Source organism: Cricetulus griseus, chromosome 4 (genome assembly GCF_003668045.3).
Source record: "Cricetulus griseus strain 17A/GY chromosome 4, alternate assembly CriGri-PICRH-1.0, whole genome shotgun sequence".
NCBI classification, from domain to species: Eukaryota; Metazoa; Chordata; class Mammalia; order Rodentia; family Cricetidae; genus Cricetulus; species Cricetulus griseus.
In genome coordinates, this window is record NC_048597.1 from 80,754,856 (window position 1) to 80,769,268 (window position 14,413).

At 40.4% G+C, this 14,413-nt stretch overlaps 1 protein-coding gene across 1 annotated transcript in view; it reads right to left on the bottom strand.

The window, feature by feature from the left end:
• Positions 1-14,413, bottom strand: part of Baiap2l1 (BAR/IMD domain containing adaptor protein 2 like 1) — an 82,098-nt gene that overhangs the window by 44,868 nt on the left and 22,817 nt on the right. Inside the window, exons 2-3 of the mRNA XM_027413610.2 lie at positions 9,046-9,121; positions 2,682-2,768 (exon numbers count right to left, since the gene is read on the bottom strand). Coding sequence (XP_027269411.1) covers positions 2,682-2,768; positions 9,046-9,121 — 163 coding nt within the window. The remainder of the gene's footprint in view (positions 1-2,681; positions 2,769-9,045; positions 9,122-14,413) is intronic.

Sequence of the window (14,413 nt, forward strand, 5' to 3'; positions counted from 1 at the left end):
CTTCTCCTTGTTTTGGAGACAGCTGCACTATATAACCCAGGTTTACTTTGTGATCCTTTTGCTTTGGCTTTCAAGGTTGCTGGGATTACAAACACATGCCTGGCTTCTCCTTAGTCTCTGTGCTGCCTAGTTTTATGTCAACCTGACACAGGCTAGAGTTATCTGGAAAGAAGGTACTTCAATTGAGAAAATGCCCCAACTAGGTTGGCCTGTGGGCAAGCCTGTGGTACATTTTCTTCATTGATGATTAATGTGGGAAGATTCAGCTCACTGCAGATGGTGTCATTCCTGGACTGGTGGTCTCTGGTAGTATAAGAAATTAAGCTGAGCAAGGCAGTGAACAACTCTGTATCAACTCCTGTCTCCAGGTTCCTGCCTTGTTTGAGCTTCTGCCCTAACTGCTTTTGATGATGAACTATGATATGGAAGTATAAACAAAATATATTCTTTCCTTCCCAAGTTGCTTTTGGTCAGGGTGTTTTATCACAACAGAAACTAAACTACAATAGCCTTAAACAAAGGTTATGAGTACTCATAAGGTTATGAGTACCAGCACCCAAAGACTATAACTACACAAAAATATTGGGGGAAAACAAAGGAAACAATCTATTTTTGGTTATTTATTTTCTTTTGTGGGGGGGGGAGGAGAGGGTGTGTATAGGTACCTGTGAACATGTGTGCATATCTGTGGGGGATCATGTGTCTTTATGACTAGCTTTTCCACTTTATTTATTTATTTATTTATTTAGCTAGGGTCTCTCAATGAATCCTGGAGTTCACCTATTTGGGGAGACTGCCTGAGACGCCTGTCTCTGCCTCCCCAGTGATGGTATTGTAGGCTGTGCTGCCATACTCTGCTTCTACAGAGGGCTAGGGTCTGAAATCACGTCCTCAGGCGTGTGTGCCAAATGCTTTGTTCACATTTCTCTAGCCCTTCTTTCTCCTCCTCCTTCCTCTTCTACTTTTTGAAAATATGTGAATTTTCTGTTACTCTTCCATAGTGGGATTTTAAATGGATACAGTATGGTATTTTAAACAATACCAGAAGAAAAATTATGTGAGTCAAAAGTAGTTATTATTAGGTGCTACCAAAGCAAGGCTTACCAAGGTGAACTTTTTATATAGGGAAAAAGCCATAAATGGGCAAAAACTAGTAACTCTGAGACAGTGGACAGAAGCAAATAGACATCTTGAAACAAAATAAAACTTGGGAACTTTACTTCCATTTTGTAGAAGGAACCTCCTCGTTCACAACATACTTTCCCCATTGAAACTGGAGTTTCAAGGCAGTGTTTATAACAACACTGTTACTGTGGAAATAGTTGATTCAATGTTATGAACTTGCAGCTGAATAAAGTAAGGTGTGGAACAGAAGTCTTATTTAAACAGTGGCAAGACCCATAAAACATTAAAATGGCAAGCTGAATGGTGGTGAGTCAGAGCACCATATGTCTTAATGTGAAGGCTATACTTTTATTTTCCCCCTGATGCCTGGCACAATGGGATGCTTCTTTTTAATTTAAGCTTATTTTTGGAACCCTATTATCATCTCAGCTGTTTCTGGAACCCCAAATATCTAAAATATTGCTATCTGCTACGAATTGCAGGCTCCATGTCATTGAACTGATGGTGCTTCAGAGTTGCTACTGATCATCTTGACACTGGGAAGTCACAATACAAACAGCACACGAGCTGGGGTTTCAAAATGATATGTGATCCATTCTATCAAACATGGCAGCATTGCTACTCATCAATAACATCACTGCAGAAGTACACTGTGGCTTTTGTTTACTGCTTCATCAACTTTTTTTTGGCATAAAGCAGTCGGAGAACATGAACCCAGCATGTCCCAAACCCTGCCACCAGCATCAAGACTCTAGCTTGTTCTAACCTTTGAATGGGGTCAGTGAGTTTCTCAGGAAAGTCTGAAAAGCCTCAAAGACTAGTGGATACTGAGTAGAGATAGACATGTTACTCTTTAAACACACACACACACACACCCCACTATGTTTTTCAGAATCCTTAAAGCAGAATTCTTACCATCCACAATAAAACATAGTCCATACATTTTAAAGATGAGAGTGGCATGTGGGTCTATTGGCAAAGTGGCCCTGCCCTGCAGGAGATGACCGCAGTGCAGTGGCATAGCTCTGTAAATAGAAGCCCAGCTTCCCTTGGCTGTGGTGGGGGCTGCCCAGGGTGTGGCTACCCTCCTTGCCTGCACAGGGGATCCATTCATACCAGCAAAACCGGAAAAATCACAACCAAAGGCAACTGTGGAGGCAGAGGGAGCCAAGAGTACAGCATAAAGGAGTCAAGGAGTCATTTTCCACAAGATGAGTCAACGGAAGCACTTGGCCTGGTCACAGGCCTGTCTCACCCACCTTGGTTCAAAATGTAGGTCACAGTTCTTCACGTTGGAACTTCAAGGATGTGAAGTGACAGGCCAGAACGCAGGCAGGAGCAGAGTTCCTAAGAGGCCTGGGAAGGGGCCTCTACCCAACCCCTAGGCCCCTCTAGGCTTGGCCTGCCCTCCAAAAAAACCTCTCCATTTTCATGAGCCAGGGTAAACTCAAACTACAGTGCCCAACCAGTTCCCTTTTGTGTTCTTGATCTGAGCCACCTGACAAACTCCTAGGACAGCAGGCTAGGTTTTTGTAAAAAACTATTGGTCAACTCACCCAGCTCTGTTGACACAGGAGACCCAGTGGCAATCTCTCCAATCTTGGCCACTCCATCGTAGTAGGCTTTTCCTGCTAGAATCATAGCTAGACAGAAATGTGACACACAAAATCATTACTCAGACAAGGACAGGTGTTAAGTAACACAGGTTCAACATCCCAGTGTGCCTCTGGCTACAAGAAGTTCTGGACACAAGGCTGTTTGAGCAGGTGAAGTTCACAAGGCCCTGCCTGCTTCTGAATCAGTTCCAGGACATCAAACTGACACTGAGAACAGATACATTTTGGGATATATACAGGTCAGTCATGTCATTACCCAAGGAGTCTTGGGTGCAGTGGCCTAGAAACCTGTCTCATGAAAGCACATTTTATTGTTCTCTTAGAAAAGAGCCAGCTCCAGTGGTATAGTCCTATAATCTCAGCTACTCAGAAGACTGAGGCATGAAGAATTCAAAGTCCCTCTAGGCTTCAGAGTGAGTTCAAGGCCAGCCTGGGGAACTTGGTGGGACTCTATCTCAAAATAAAAATAAATGGGCTGAAGATAGGAAGAGCAGTTGCCTACACTCCCTGGAGAGAGGCTGAGGGCATGGCTCAGTGCAGAGTGCTTGCCTAGCATGCACTATGCTCTGGGTTCAATCCCTAATACCATAAAAAGACAATCTGGGTCACAACTAACCAACATATTTGCTACTGGGGTAAAAACAAACAAACAAACAAAAAAACAAAAAAACTACATTTGAAAATCATTAGCATTCTAAAAATTACAGACTTATCTAAAGGAAAAAAATAACCATAAATTCTCCTTCTTTTCCTTCCAGTAGAAACAAGCAAAGGTTTTATTGCAATAGAAGCTAGGTTCTCATCATCCTAAAAATGTTTCTCTAATTAAATAAATAAATAATATTTTTTAAGAGAGAAATGGCTTAGCAGTTAAGAGTGCATACTATTCTCACAGAGGACCCATGTTCAGTTTCCAGCACCCATGTTGGGAAGCTCATAACTCAAGCTATGGGGAATCCAATGTCTGTAGCCTCTGTGGGAACTCTCTCTCATACACACATACACAATTTAAAATAATTACATTTAGCTGGGTGGTGGTGGTGCATGGCTTTAATCCTAGCACTTAGAGGCAGAGGCAGGCGGATCTCTGTGAGTTGGAGACCAGCCCTGTATACAAGCGCAGGTTATGGGACAGCTAGGGCTACACTGAGAAACCCTGTCTCAAAAAAACAAATAATAATAATAATAACAACAACAACAATAATAATAATAAACTTATACTGTTTTCTCCTTCAAACTGACCCTGAAGGGTGTTTGGATAAAGGATGCAGATGGAGGCTGTCCATTTTGTAAAGTTCTCTAATAAAGTCAGCATGGGACAGACAAATGGCAGCCTGGCTTCTTTTGCTTTACAGGCAATTCAGATTGAGAATGGTGTATGACAGGCAAGCATTTCAACAAGATCCAGCCAAAGCCAGTGTGATTTTGGAGGAAAAAAATCTCCACCCTTCCCCTAAACTCAGAGACCACCTTCATACACAGAAATTAGTTTTTCCTGGAACTCCAGAGATCATGGAGACTTGGAACTACAAGGGCCTCTGGCCTATTCTCTTTACCCATAGAACAGTAAGTGCTTTACCACTGAGATACAGCCTCAGTTCTTTTATTGTATTTTTCATTTTGAGACAGGGTCTCAGCTAAGTTTACAAGGTTACCCTTGGTCATATAATCCTCCTGGCTTTATCCTTCCTAGTAGCTGGGATTACAACCCTATGCCACCAGGCCAGGCTAAAAAGTAGGTTGTTATTTATTGTGTGTATGTCAACATACACTCATGAATGCATTTTGGAAGATAGAAGACAACCATGGTGCCATCCTCAGGAACATGGTCCACACCTCCTTTGAGATAGGGTTTCTCACTGGCCTGGAGCTAACCAATTAGGCTAGACTGGCTGAGCAATGCGTCCCAGTGATCTGCCTGTCTTTCTGCCTCCTCAGTGTTGGAATTATAAGCCTGTGCCACCATACCTAATATTTTTATATAGATGGTGAAGACTAAACTCAGGTTCTCATACTTGAGACAAGCACTTTACCGGCTAAGCCATCTTCCCAGTCTCTCTGGTTTTTTTTTTTTTTTTTTTTTTTTTTTTTTTTTTTTTAAGAGACAGGGTTCCTCTGTGTAGCTTTGGAGCCTATCCTGGCACTCGCTCTGGAATCCAGGTTGGCCTCGAACTCACAGAGATCCGCCTGCCTCTGCCTCCCAAGTGCTGGGATTAAAGGCATGTGCCACCAATGCCCAGTTGTTTGTTTTTTAAGATAAAATAAATTATATGTATGTGTATTTCTGTGTATGAACATGCCATCTATATGTGGGTAACTGAAGAGGCCAGAAAACACTGGATCCCCTGGAGCTGGAGCTGGAGCTCTATGCAATTTTGAGCTGCCTGCTGGTGATGTGAACAGAACCCAGGTCCTCTGCAAGACCAGCAAGTGCTCTTAATTGCTGAGCCATGTCTCCAGCCCCTATTTGTATTTTTAATTCTCACATGCTAAGGAAGCACTTTGCCACTAAGCTACATCACCAGACCTAAAAGGTAGATTTTTATGGGGAAGTATTACAAAAGATCAGATAATTCATCATGTATAGGTTTAGCTGAAGCCCAAATTCCTACCCCCAAATTTTTTATATTTCAGCATTTACTATAGCTTCTAAAAATATAAGTTAAAGCTTTTAGTGTATCTGTATGTAAGTTTAAGAAGTGCAATGTTCTCCTGTACTACTATTTTATAAAACTGGAGAAGAACTTACAGTGTAATCCACAATTAGAGACTATTTATATAGGTTGTTTTCAGTCATTACTTAGCTAATCTACTGACAACGCCAAGATATGGGTGGGTAGCATTATCAGCTTCTTTTGCTAAAGGGAGTGGAGTGGAGACATTTCAGGCTGTCCCCAAGGTCAATGTGAGTCAGCCACAGTGTACACAGCTCCTGCTGAGGGACTTCACTTCCTCAGCTCTCAATCACTATGTTAGCTAGAACCGAAGTAAAAGCAACTCCACCTAAAAACAAATGTGTTGCCAATGAAATGTCAAGTGAACAGATGATGTTGGAATGAGAGGTTTAAGTTGCAAAGTACTGATAAACTGAAGAGCACAGTAGTGGGAGAGCTGCATTCAGGATTACACAACATTTAAAATTTCTGGTTTACAACCACACATTAAATTGAGATTGTTTTCATTAGCTTATACTTAAAACCATGTAATCTTTTCAGTCTTTCAAAGTAGCTTTGCTTTTATTTATTTATTTTTGCCTTTTCACATTAGTTTTGCTCTTATAATAAAGCTAAGTTAACTTAAAACCATGTAACTTATCCAGAGCTAATAAAGAATAAAATAGTATTTTGATAACTTTGTCCCCCCTTTGTGAGTTTCTGATTCTTACTATTTCAGGAAACCTATAAATTCTATTTTAGTGACTGCAGCTCTGGGGGGTCCTTGGAACAACTAGACCAGGTTGGCTTTGAATTCACAGAGATCCACCTGCCTCTGGTACCTAAGTGTCTGGATTAAAGGCATGTGCTGTGCCTGGCTGATAGTATTTTTCTTAAAATACAGTTTCATTGGGTTAACTGTTCTACTAAAGCCTCCATGGATCTCCCCCAAGTCCATATTCCACAAGCTCATGATAGATTTTTATAGTAATAGTTTCAATGAACTACAACCCTCCAGATTTCCTGTCTGTCTCCTGGGACACTGGGTCATGGAACTTGCTTTGATCAATGTAGTACCAATAAGCATGGGTTACACAGGAACCTAGTAAATGTTAAGCCTTTAAGGCTAGTGCTGCTATAGTAAGGGCCCAGTGTGGTTTTGATGGAGAAAGGATACCCAAGGACAGAGTGGAGTGAACCCTGAGACTTCTGAGAGCTACCTTGCCTTTACAGGGACAATAGAAAGTGGTGTCTTAAGCCACCAAGTCTTTGTGTAGCTGAAGTACTTTGTGCAATAGTAGGTGCCTGGTGCTACACTGCAATGCATGGCTAAACTGACACTGTCTAGTCCTACTTCTCAGTTTAGTGTGATGCACAGGGCTCATTTTTTTTTTTTTTTTCTGCTTGCAGCAGTATCTGTGGGGCTGATATCTCCTATTTGTTAGTTAGCTCAAGCTCTTGCAAGATTCCTGTCTGCTCTAGTCCACACCAATCACTACTGCTCAAATCCCTGATCTCTCTCTCAGCAACTCACATGTCACTCCACCTTTATAATCTAGTGACTGCACTTTTGGCTGACATTGGCATCTATACTCCAAATTCTTACCAAGGACTTTATAAATGTATCTAAAATTATCAGTGGCTTCAGCAAAACTATATCCAGATGGCCTGCAGAAGTTCTGGGAATACTTATCAAGTACAGAATCATCTCTGAAAGGTGGTAAAGTGGCAAGAACCCTGTGGGGACAAGTCTTGTAAATATGAAGTAAAGCTACAAGCGCTCACTTAGTTTATAACTGCCTCAGAAAGTAGTTCAGGCTACATAGTAAAAAGTGTTCTACAGGTCATAGTGATTTTCCTATGAGGACAGTGTTGACTTTGTGGCCCAGTGATTAAACAGTCACCGAGGGACAGTGGTTAAGTCCAGCCTCTCGCTCTCAGAGGAGGAAGGGAGCCTGTAGAAGGCACAGACATTGTTGGGAAGAGAAGCAAGATCCCAGACCTGTTCTATTTCCTGGTATTGAAAGCTGCAGGTAAAAAATGCATAGCCATGCCATGTTTCTTGCCATCCACAGCTTAGGGCCTGGGCAGTACACTGTCTTGTTGGACCACGTTTTAGGGTGGTTATCAATGTATTCTACTTTTTTTTTTTGGTTTTTCAAGACAGGGCTGTTGTGCAACTAACTTTGTAGACCAGGCTGGCCTTGAACTCACAGAGATCCACCTGCCTCTACCTCCCGAGTGCTGGAACTAAAGACGTGCACCACCACTACCACCACCACCACCACCCAACATCAATGTATTCTAATAGTATTCACTTGTAGTAGGAGTTCAGGAGTAGCTCTTATTATCCTTCTCAGCGAAAACCTTTTCAAGATAGCTAACAGCCTGGGTCCCAAAAGAGAAGCAAATATCTATGGTTGAATTTACTTATTTATATAATTGTTGGGGATTGAAACTAGGGCCTCATTCATGTTGGACAAGAACTTCTCCACCTTGCACATGGTCCTGCAGGTACACCCCAGCTAGCTGGTTGCTTACCTGAAATCTCTCCTCCTCCTCCTCTCTCTCTCTCTCTCTCTCTCTCTCTCTTACCTTCCTTCCTTCCTTTCTTGCTCTCTCTGTCTCAGAGACAAGCTCTTGATAAGTTTCCCAGGCTAGCCCAGAAGTTGTAATCCTTTTACCTCAGACTCCCAAGTACCTGGGATTATAGACTTACGCCACTGGGTCTGGCTTCAAATTCAGCTTCAATAAAGGCATCCTTTAAGGTAAATGTTCTTTCATTGAGGTTAAAAATATTATTTTTTTGCTGGGCAGTGTTGGTGCATACCTTTAATCCCAGCACTTGGGAGGCAGAGGCAGGTGGATCTCTATGACTTCGAGACCGGCCTGATGTACAGAGGTAGTTCCAGGACAGCTAGGGCTACACAGAGAAACCAAAAGAACAAAACAAAACAAATTTTCATGTTACTACAAAAAAAAAAGAGATATATTAGCAAGGTGTTATAGTGTCTCATAGTTGTTACCCTGGCACTTATAAGGGTGGGAAGGGGGATTGCTTGAGTTCAAAGGCTGGCTAACCTGTGTTATAAAGTGAGATTCTGTCTCAAAACAAAAGAATCTGTCAAAAGGCAAGAAGTTTTTCTATTCAGCTAAATGAATGATTCTCACATAGCAGGACACTAATGTTCAAATGTTGTTTTGTAGCCCTGGCTGATCTTATATGTGGACCAGACTGGCCTAGAACTCACAGAGATCCACCTGCCTTTGCCTCCCAAGTGCTGGGATTAGAGGTGTGTGCCACCACATCTGGCCATTTTCAAATATTTTCAGTATAAATTATTAGTTCACAAAGATTTGGTTTAGAAAAGTCATGGAAATGATATTAAAGCCTAATTTTGTATACCAGAAAGCACAATTTTAGAGTAAAAATATGTTACTTATAGTACCTTTACAATTACTCAGTTAACTCACTTCAAAAACATTAGTACTATCCTGCTCTGCCACTGCAAAAATCCTGTAGATAAATTATTTAAAAATCCATTTAAAGACATTTAAAAATGTAATGTTAAGTATTTAAAGATGAATAAAATATTAGCAGATTTCATATGCACTTTACATTAATTTAGAAAAAAAATCAAAAGACTTACCATTCACCGCTTTTTCATAATTTTTTCCTAGGTTTATTAAGTTTCGTAGGCCAGGATTGAATTGTTCCATAACATTCTGACAAACAAACACACAAAACAAATTAATAAACAAAGAGGGAGGAATATCTAGATTCTATCACTACAAGCCTAGAATTCCTATATAATACAATGTACAGACAATAAAGTCTCAAATGCCCCCACCCCCTGCCTTTTTCAGACAAGGTTTCAGGAATCCCAGGCTGTCCTGAACTTGTTTCGGATCTGAAGACAATCTTGAACTTCTGGCCCTCCTGCTTTCAGCTCTCAAGTACTAGAATTACAAGTGTGTACCACTATGCCTGGTTAACACAGTTTGGGGGATCAAACCTAGTGCTTCACATATGCTAACTGAGCCAAATCCTTAGCCTACAAATAATGCAAATGTAAAAATATCAATGAAATTGATTCTCTGACTTGACGGAACAGGCAGCAAGGTGGAGATAACCCAGAAACTTTCAGTTGCCCAAGGGCTGTCAACAATCTGCTATAAATGAAGCCAGCAGCAGACATTCACATCTCTTACTTTATCCCTTGGGGGCTGTGAGCCTGGAGGCCAAAGAATTCTCTCTGGTACAAGTAGACTGTTCATGACTGTAACTCTAGCATTATGAAATAGTTTGCTTGAGCAGCTACCTCAATTTAATTTATAATTAAGGGTAATGTTTTAGTTATCAAGTATTTAGAAACTTCAGGGCAATCTTGCTTTCATTTTGCCTAAACCTGTACAGCACACATGACAAGCCACTCCCAGGGTGCTGGCTTTATGACCAAGAACACATTAACATATAGTGACTATAGATATCTGCTCCATCTTGGATCAACAAGTTACTCTATATTCGTCATTCCAAATGGATCCCCTCACCCCTTCTCCTATGTATATAGTATCTGTAGGTGACCAAATGATAAAAGATGTAAAATGAGCCAACACTCAATGAGTTAGATGCTTCACATTTTCTAGAGGAAAAAAGGCTCTTCATTAGTAACTGAGAAAAGAGCATGAATGACAATGTATAGTAATTGAATAGTGATAAAAATCACAATTAAAAAGCCCACACCCCATGCTTTCTGCATCCTTGCTATTACACTCAAGAATGCTTCCAATCACATGGTTACTTTCCCTTTTATTACCACCATTTTGACTATTCACTCATCTTCAATTTGAGACAGTAACTTCTGGCTCCCTCTTATAGCTTGGGAGGACCTACTTACCTATCATACTCCCCATCCCTCCTATGTAATTGACAACTTTCTGGTCCATCAATTGTTTTTATTGTGACTACAAATATTGGTTACTACAATTCTAGGAATGTACTAAAGATCACACTTCCTTTCTTAGTAATGCCATTTTGTTTTTTCCTGGAATTAATAATTGGCTTGTTCCTCTTCCCTCTTGGTTCTCCATATCCACCTTAAGTCCTTTCCCATGTAGTGTCAGATCAAGCACAGGGCTACCAATTTTATTTCTCAAACATGCAGAATAGCCAGCTGATCTCTCATCTCATTTTCCCCTTCTGAAACCTCCTCCAAAGGATTCTCTGTCCTCTCCCCTCAGCCTTACCTCGTTGGTGGTGTATACCTTTAATCCCAGCACTGGGGATGCAGAGGCAGGCAGATCTCTGAGTTTGAGGCAAGCCTGGTCTACAGAGTGAGTTCCAGGCCAGCCAGGGATACACAGAGAGATGCTGATCCTGTCTTGAAAATAAACAAAAGCTCTCAGTCTCAATGTCTACTTCCTTTTTGCTAGAGATTATTCTCCAAAACTGAATGATGTGTGAGAGGTGTATCTGTGCCCCACATGTCTGAAACTACTTTAAAATTTTACATTATTTATTTATTGTGTGTGTGTGTGTGTGTGTGTGTGTGTGTGTGTGTGTGTGTGTTTATGCATGTGGAGGCTAGTGGTCAACCTTACATATCTTTCCTCAAGAGCTATCTCTTTGTTTCTTGAGACTAGGTCTCTTACTGGAACCCAGGACTTGTCTATTAGGAAGGATAGCTGCCCAGCAAGCCCTAAGCATCCACTTGTCTCTAACAATTGGTGAATATTGGTGTTATAACCACACACAACCATTCCAGTTTTTTTTTTTTTTTTTTTTTTTTTGTTTTTTTTTTTTTTTTTTTTTCTGAGACAAGGTTTCTCTGTGGCTTTGGAGGCTGTCCTGGAACTAGCTCTTGTAGACCAGGCGGGTCTCAAACTCACAGAGATCCACCTGCCTCTGCCTCCCGAGTGCTGGGATTAAAGGCGTGCGCCACCAACGCCTGGCCCATTCCAGGTTTTTATGCCGGTGCTGGGGATCAAACTTAGATCCTCATTATGAACAAGCACTTTTCCAACTGAGCTATTTCCCATGGCCCCATAATTTATTGATTTTTTTTTTTTCTTTTTAAGACAGGGTCTCTTCATGTAGCCTTGGCTGGCCTCTATGTAAACTAGGCTAGCTTTGAACTCTGAGATCTGTCTACCTCTGTTTCTCAAGAGCTGGGAGTAAAGGTGTGCATCACTACACTTGGCTCATAATTTGATTTTTTTAAAATATAATTCTTAAACTACTTAATAACTCTTAACATATTATGATGAACATTGAACATCATACATATGTTACTATCTACATACATAGTCTAAGCTAAAAGGCTAAGAAATGAGTATCACTAAATAATTCATAGATTTTTAAGCAACCAGCTTTGAAGAAAACAGGAGTTCTTAAACTGGAAAAGTTCAACATGTGTAGTTTAGTTCTTTGTTATTTAGGGTTAGCTACAGAAATGTTGGCCCCTTTCAACATGGAAAATCCATTTCTATACTGGCTTTTGGCCATTAATCTAGTTATTTTAACTGAAGTACAAGTTATTTTAAACCCAAGAACAAAAAGCAACACTGCCTTTGTACTGTGAAATCTGCAAGATGTTAGTTATAGTAGCAGCCAGTGCATTTGTGTGTTGAATGGGCCCTGTGTTTTAGGAAGGCCAGGGGTCAAAGGCCAGGGCTGTGGCCAGATTTGCTAAGTGCTGTGGCAAAGTCCATAACTGAAGGGTCATTAGCAAAAAAGACCATCTCCATTTCAGTTTGGAGGAAAAAACAGAAGACTTAAGACATCAGTATTTCAAAGTGAATAGAAAAGATACAAATGGGCCAAGAAACTACTTGACAATTAGTATAATTTATCAAATCAGTTTCTACTAGAATGTTTCTTTTCCATTCAGAAAGTATGGATACCTACAGTTACAAAATAAATTGTAGGCTAATCCACTGGCAATATAATTCTGCTTGTGCCAAATCTGATGTGAAAAGGATTTGGTTCTATCAAAAAAAAAAAAAAAAAAAAAAAAAAACCTCAGTAGCTCTGGAGAAAGAGTGGCCATTGGAGACAAATTGCTGTGACAGCACACTCTCCAGCTACTTTGAGGTTGAGGCAGGAGTACTGGATGTGGGAGGCAGCTTGAGCTACTCAAGGAGTTCAAGGATACCCTGAACAACTTAGCAAGACTATGTCTCAAAATAAGACAAAAATTTAAAGAGCTGTAGATGGAGCCCACTAGTAGAGCACCTGCCAAGCATGCATACAGCCTTTAACTTCAATCCTTAACATTACAAAATTAATAAGCAGGTAAAGTAAGACAGGTACGGTGGTGTCATACATTTTATCATTCTGGAGGCCAATGCAAAAAGATCACTGAAATTTGAGGCCAGCTTGGGCTACACAGTGAGTTTGGGGGCAGCCTGAGCTATATAATGAGACTTTGTCTTGAAAACAAAACAAAAAAACAAAAAAACAAAAAACAAAACAAAAAAGAAGAACAATCCCACAGGGCTGGAGATATGGCTCAGTGATTAAAAGTGCTTACTATGCTTGGTTCCCAACACTAATATTGGGCAGCTCACAAACACCAGTAACTCCAATTCAAGGGTGATGTGATGCCCTCTTTTGGCCCCTGCAGACACAGACACACACATGAATAAAAACAAAATTTAAAAACTAAGTCAAAGCAAAACAAACAAAAAACAAAACAAACACCAGAAATAAGCTGAGTCCCTTCCCATTCTAGCTGGTCTGGCTGTGTCAAGCATTTACTTCTCCTGTCTCATGTAGCTACAGAAAATAAAGACAAGTATACAGTACTATGATTTTCAACTTCCCTAGCATTTGGCTTTTTAAGACTTCAACTTTACCAACACAGAACTATACATAAACTAACAGGGAGACTTAATTGACAGTTTTTAAAAACACGTAATTTGAGCATAAGTTGCTGGGTAGTGAAGCTAAAGAGCACTAAGTTTCTGAGATTGCTTTCTACAGACCAAGGACAAATTGTTTAATATTTCAGTATTTGGTCATTTACAGTTAAAAATGTAAGTAATACTTATAGAAGATAATCTTTAAGTGATTTACAAACCTCTAAATAAATATCAAGTTCTACAGTTTGGAATTTTATGTAATTTTATACAATCCCTTCTATGAAGAGAGACAGATTTAAAAGTTGTGTGACAAGAACATCCATAACAAGTGTTAACTGGGGGATACTTAAGGATTCATTTGAAGAAAGCTTTGCTTCCTCCTTCCTTGAGTGTTGCTGGAAGCTGCTGTTCCTGTTCTAACCTTGACAATATATTTGATTACCTCCTTGGCCTTGGGAAAGTATTAGTAAGCAAATTTGGCAAAGAGACAACTGCTTGAGGGCCAACAGATGTCACAAGAGTCACATTGTTCATGCCCATCATGGATGTGGGCACAAGTATGGTCAAGGAAACTTGGGTAGTTGAGATGGGACTTTTTGAGGCATTAAATTAGACCAGAAATACTTATTTGAGCCCACTGTGGTGATACATGCCTGTAATCCTAACACTTAGGAGGCTGAGGCAGGAGGGTTGAGAGCTTGAGGCCAGGCTGGACTACTACATAGCAAGATCCTGTCTCAAAATGCAAAACAAAACACAGAAAACTTTTTTTCAAATATGTAAACTCAAAAATGCTCCCTGTTGCTAGCTGTGGTGGTGCACACTTTTAATCCCAGCACTCTGGAGGCAGAGGCATGTGGATATCTATGAGTTTAAGGCCAGCCTGGTCTGTGAAGCGAGTTCCAGGACGCCAAGCTGTTAAACAGAGAAACCCTGCCTGGAAAAATCAAAATAAATAAATAAAAAATAAATGTTCCTTGTCAAATATGAATAATGTTTTGGCTCCCATAAATCTGTCTTATCTATCATATTATCTAACAAATGGCATTATATAGAATTTGTATTGTCTGTAATCTGTAACATGCCATCATAGGAGCAATGAATGGGACTGCAAATGTTGGGGACAAGGCACACTTTGAATAATTGAGTGAATAA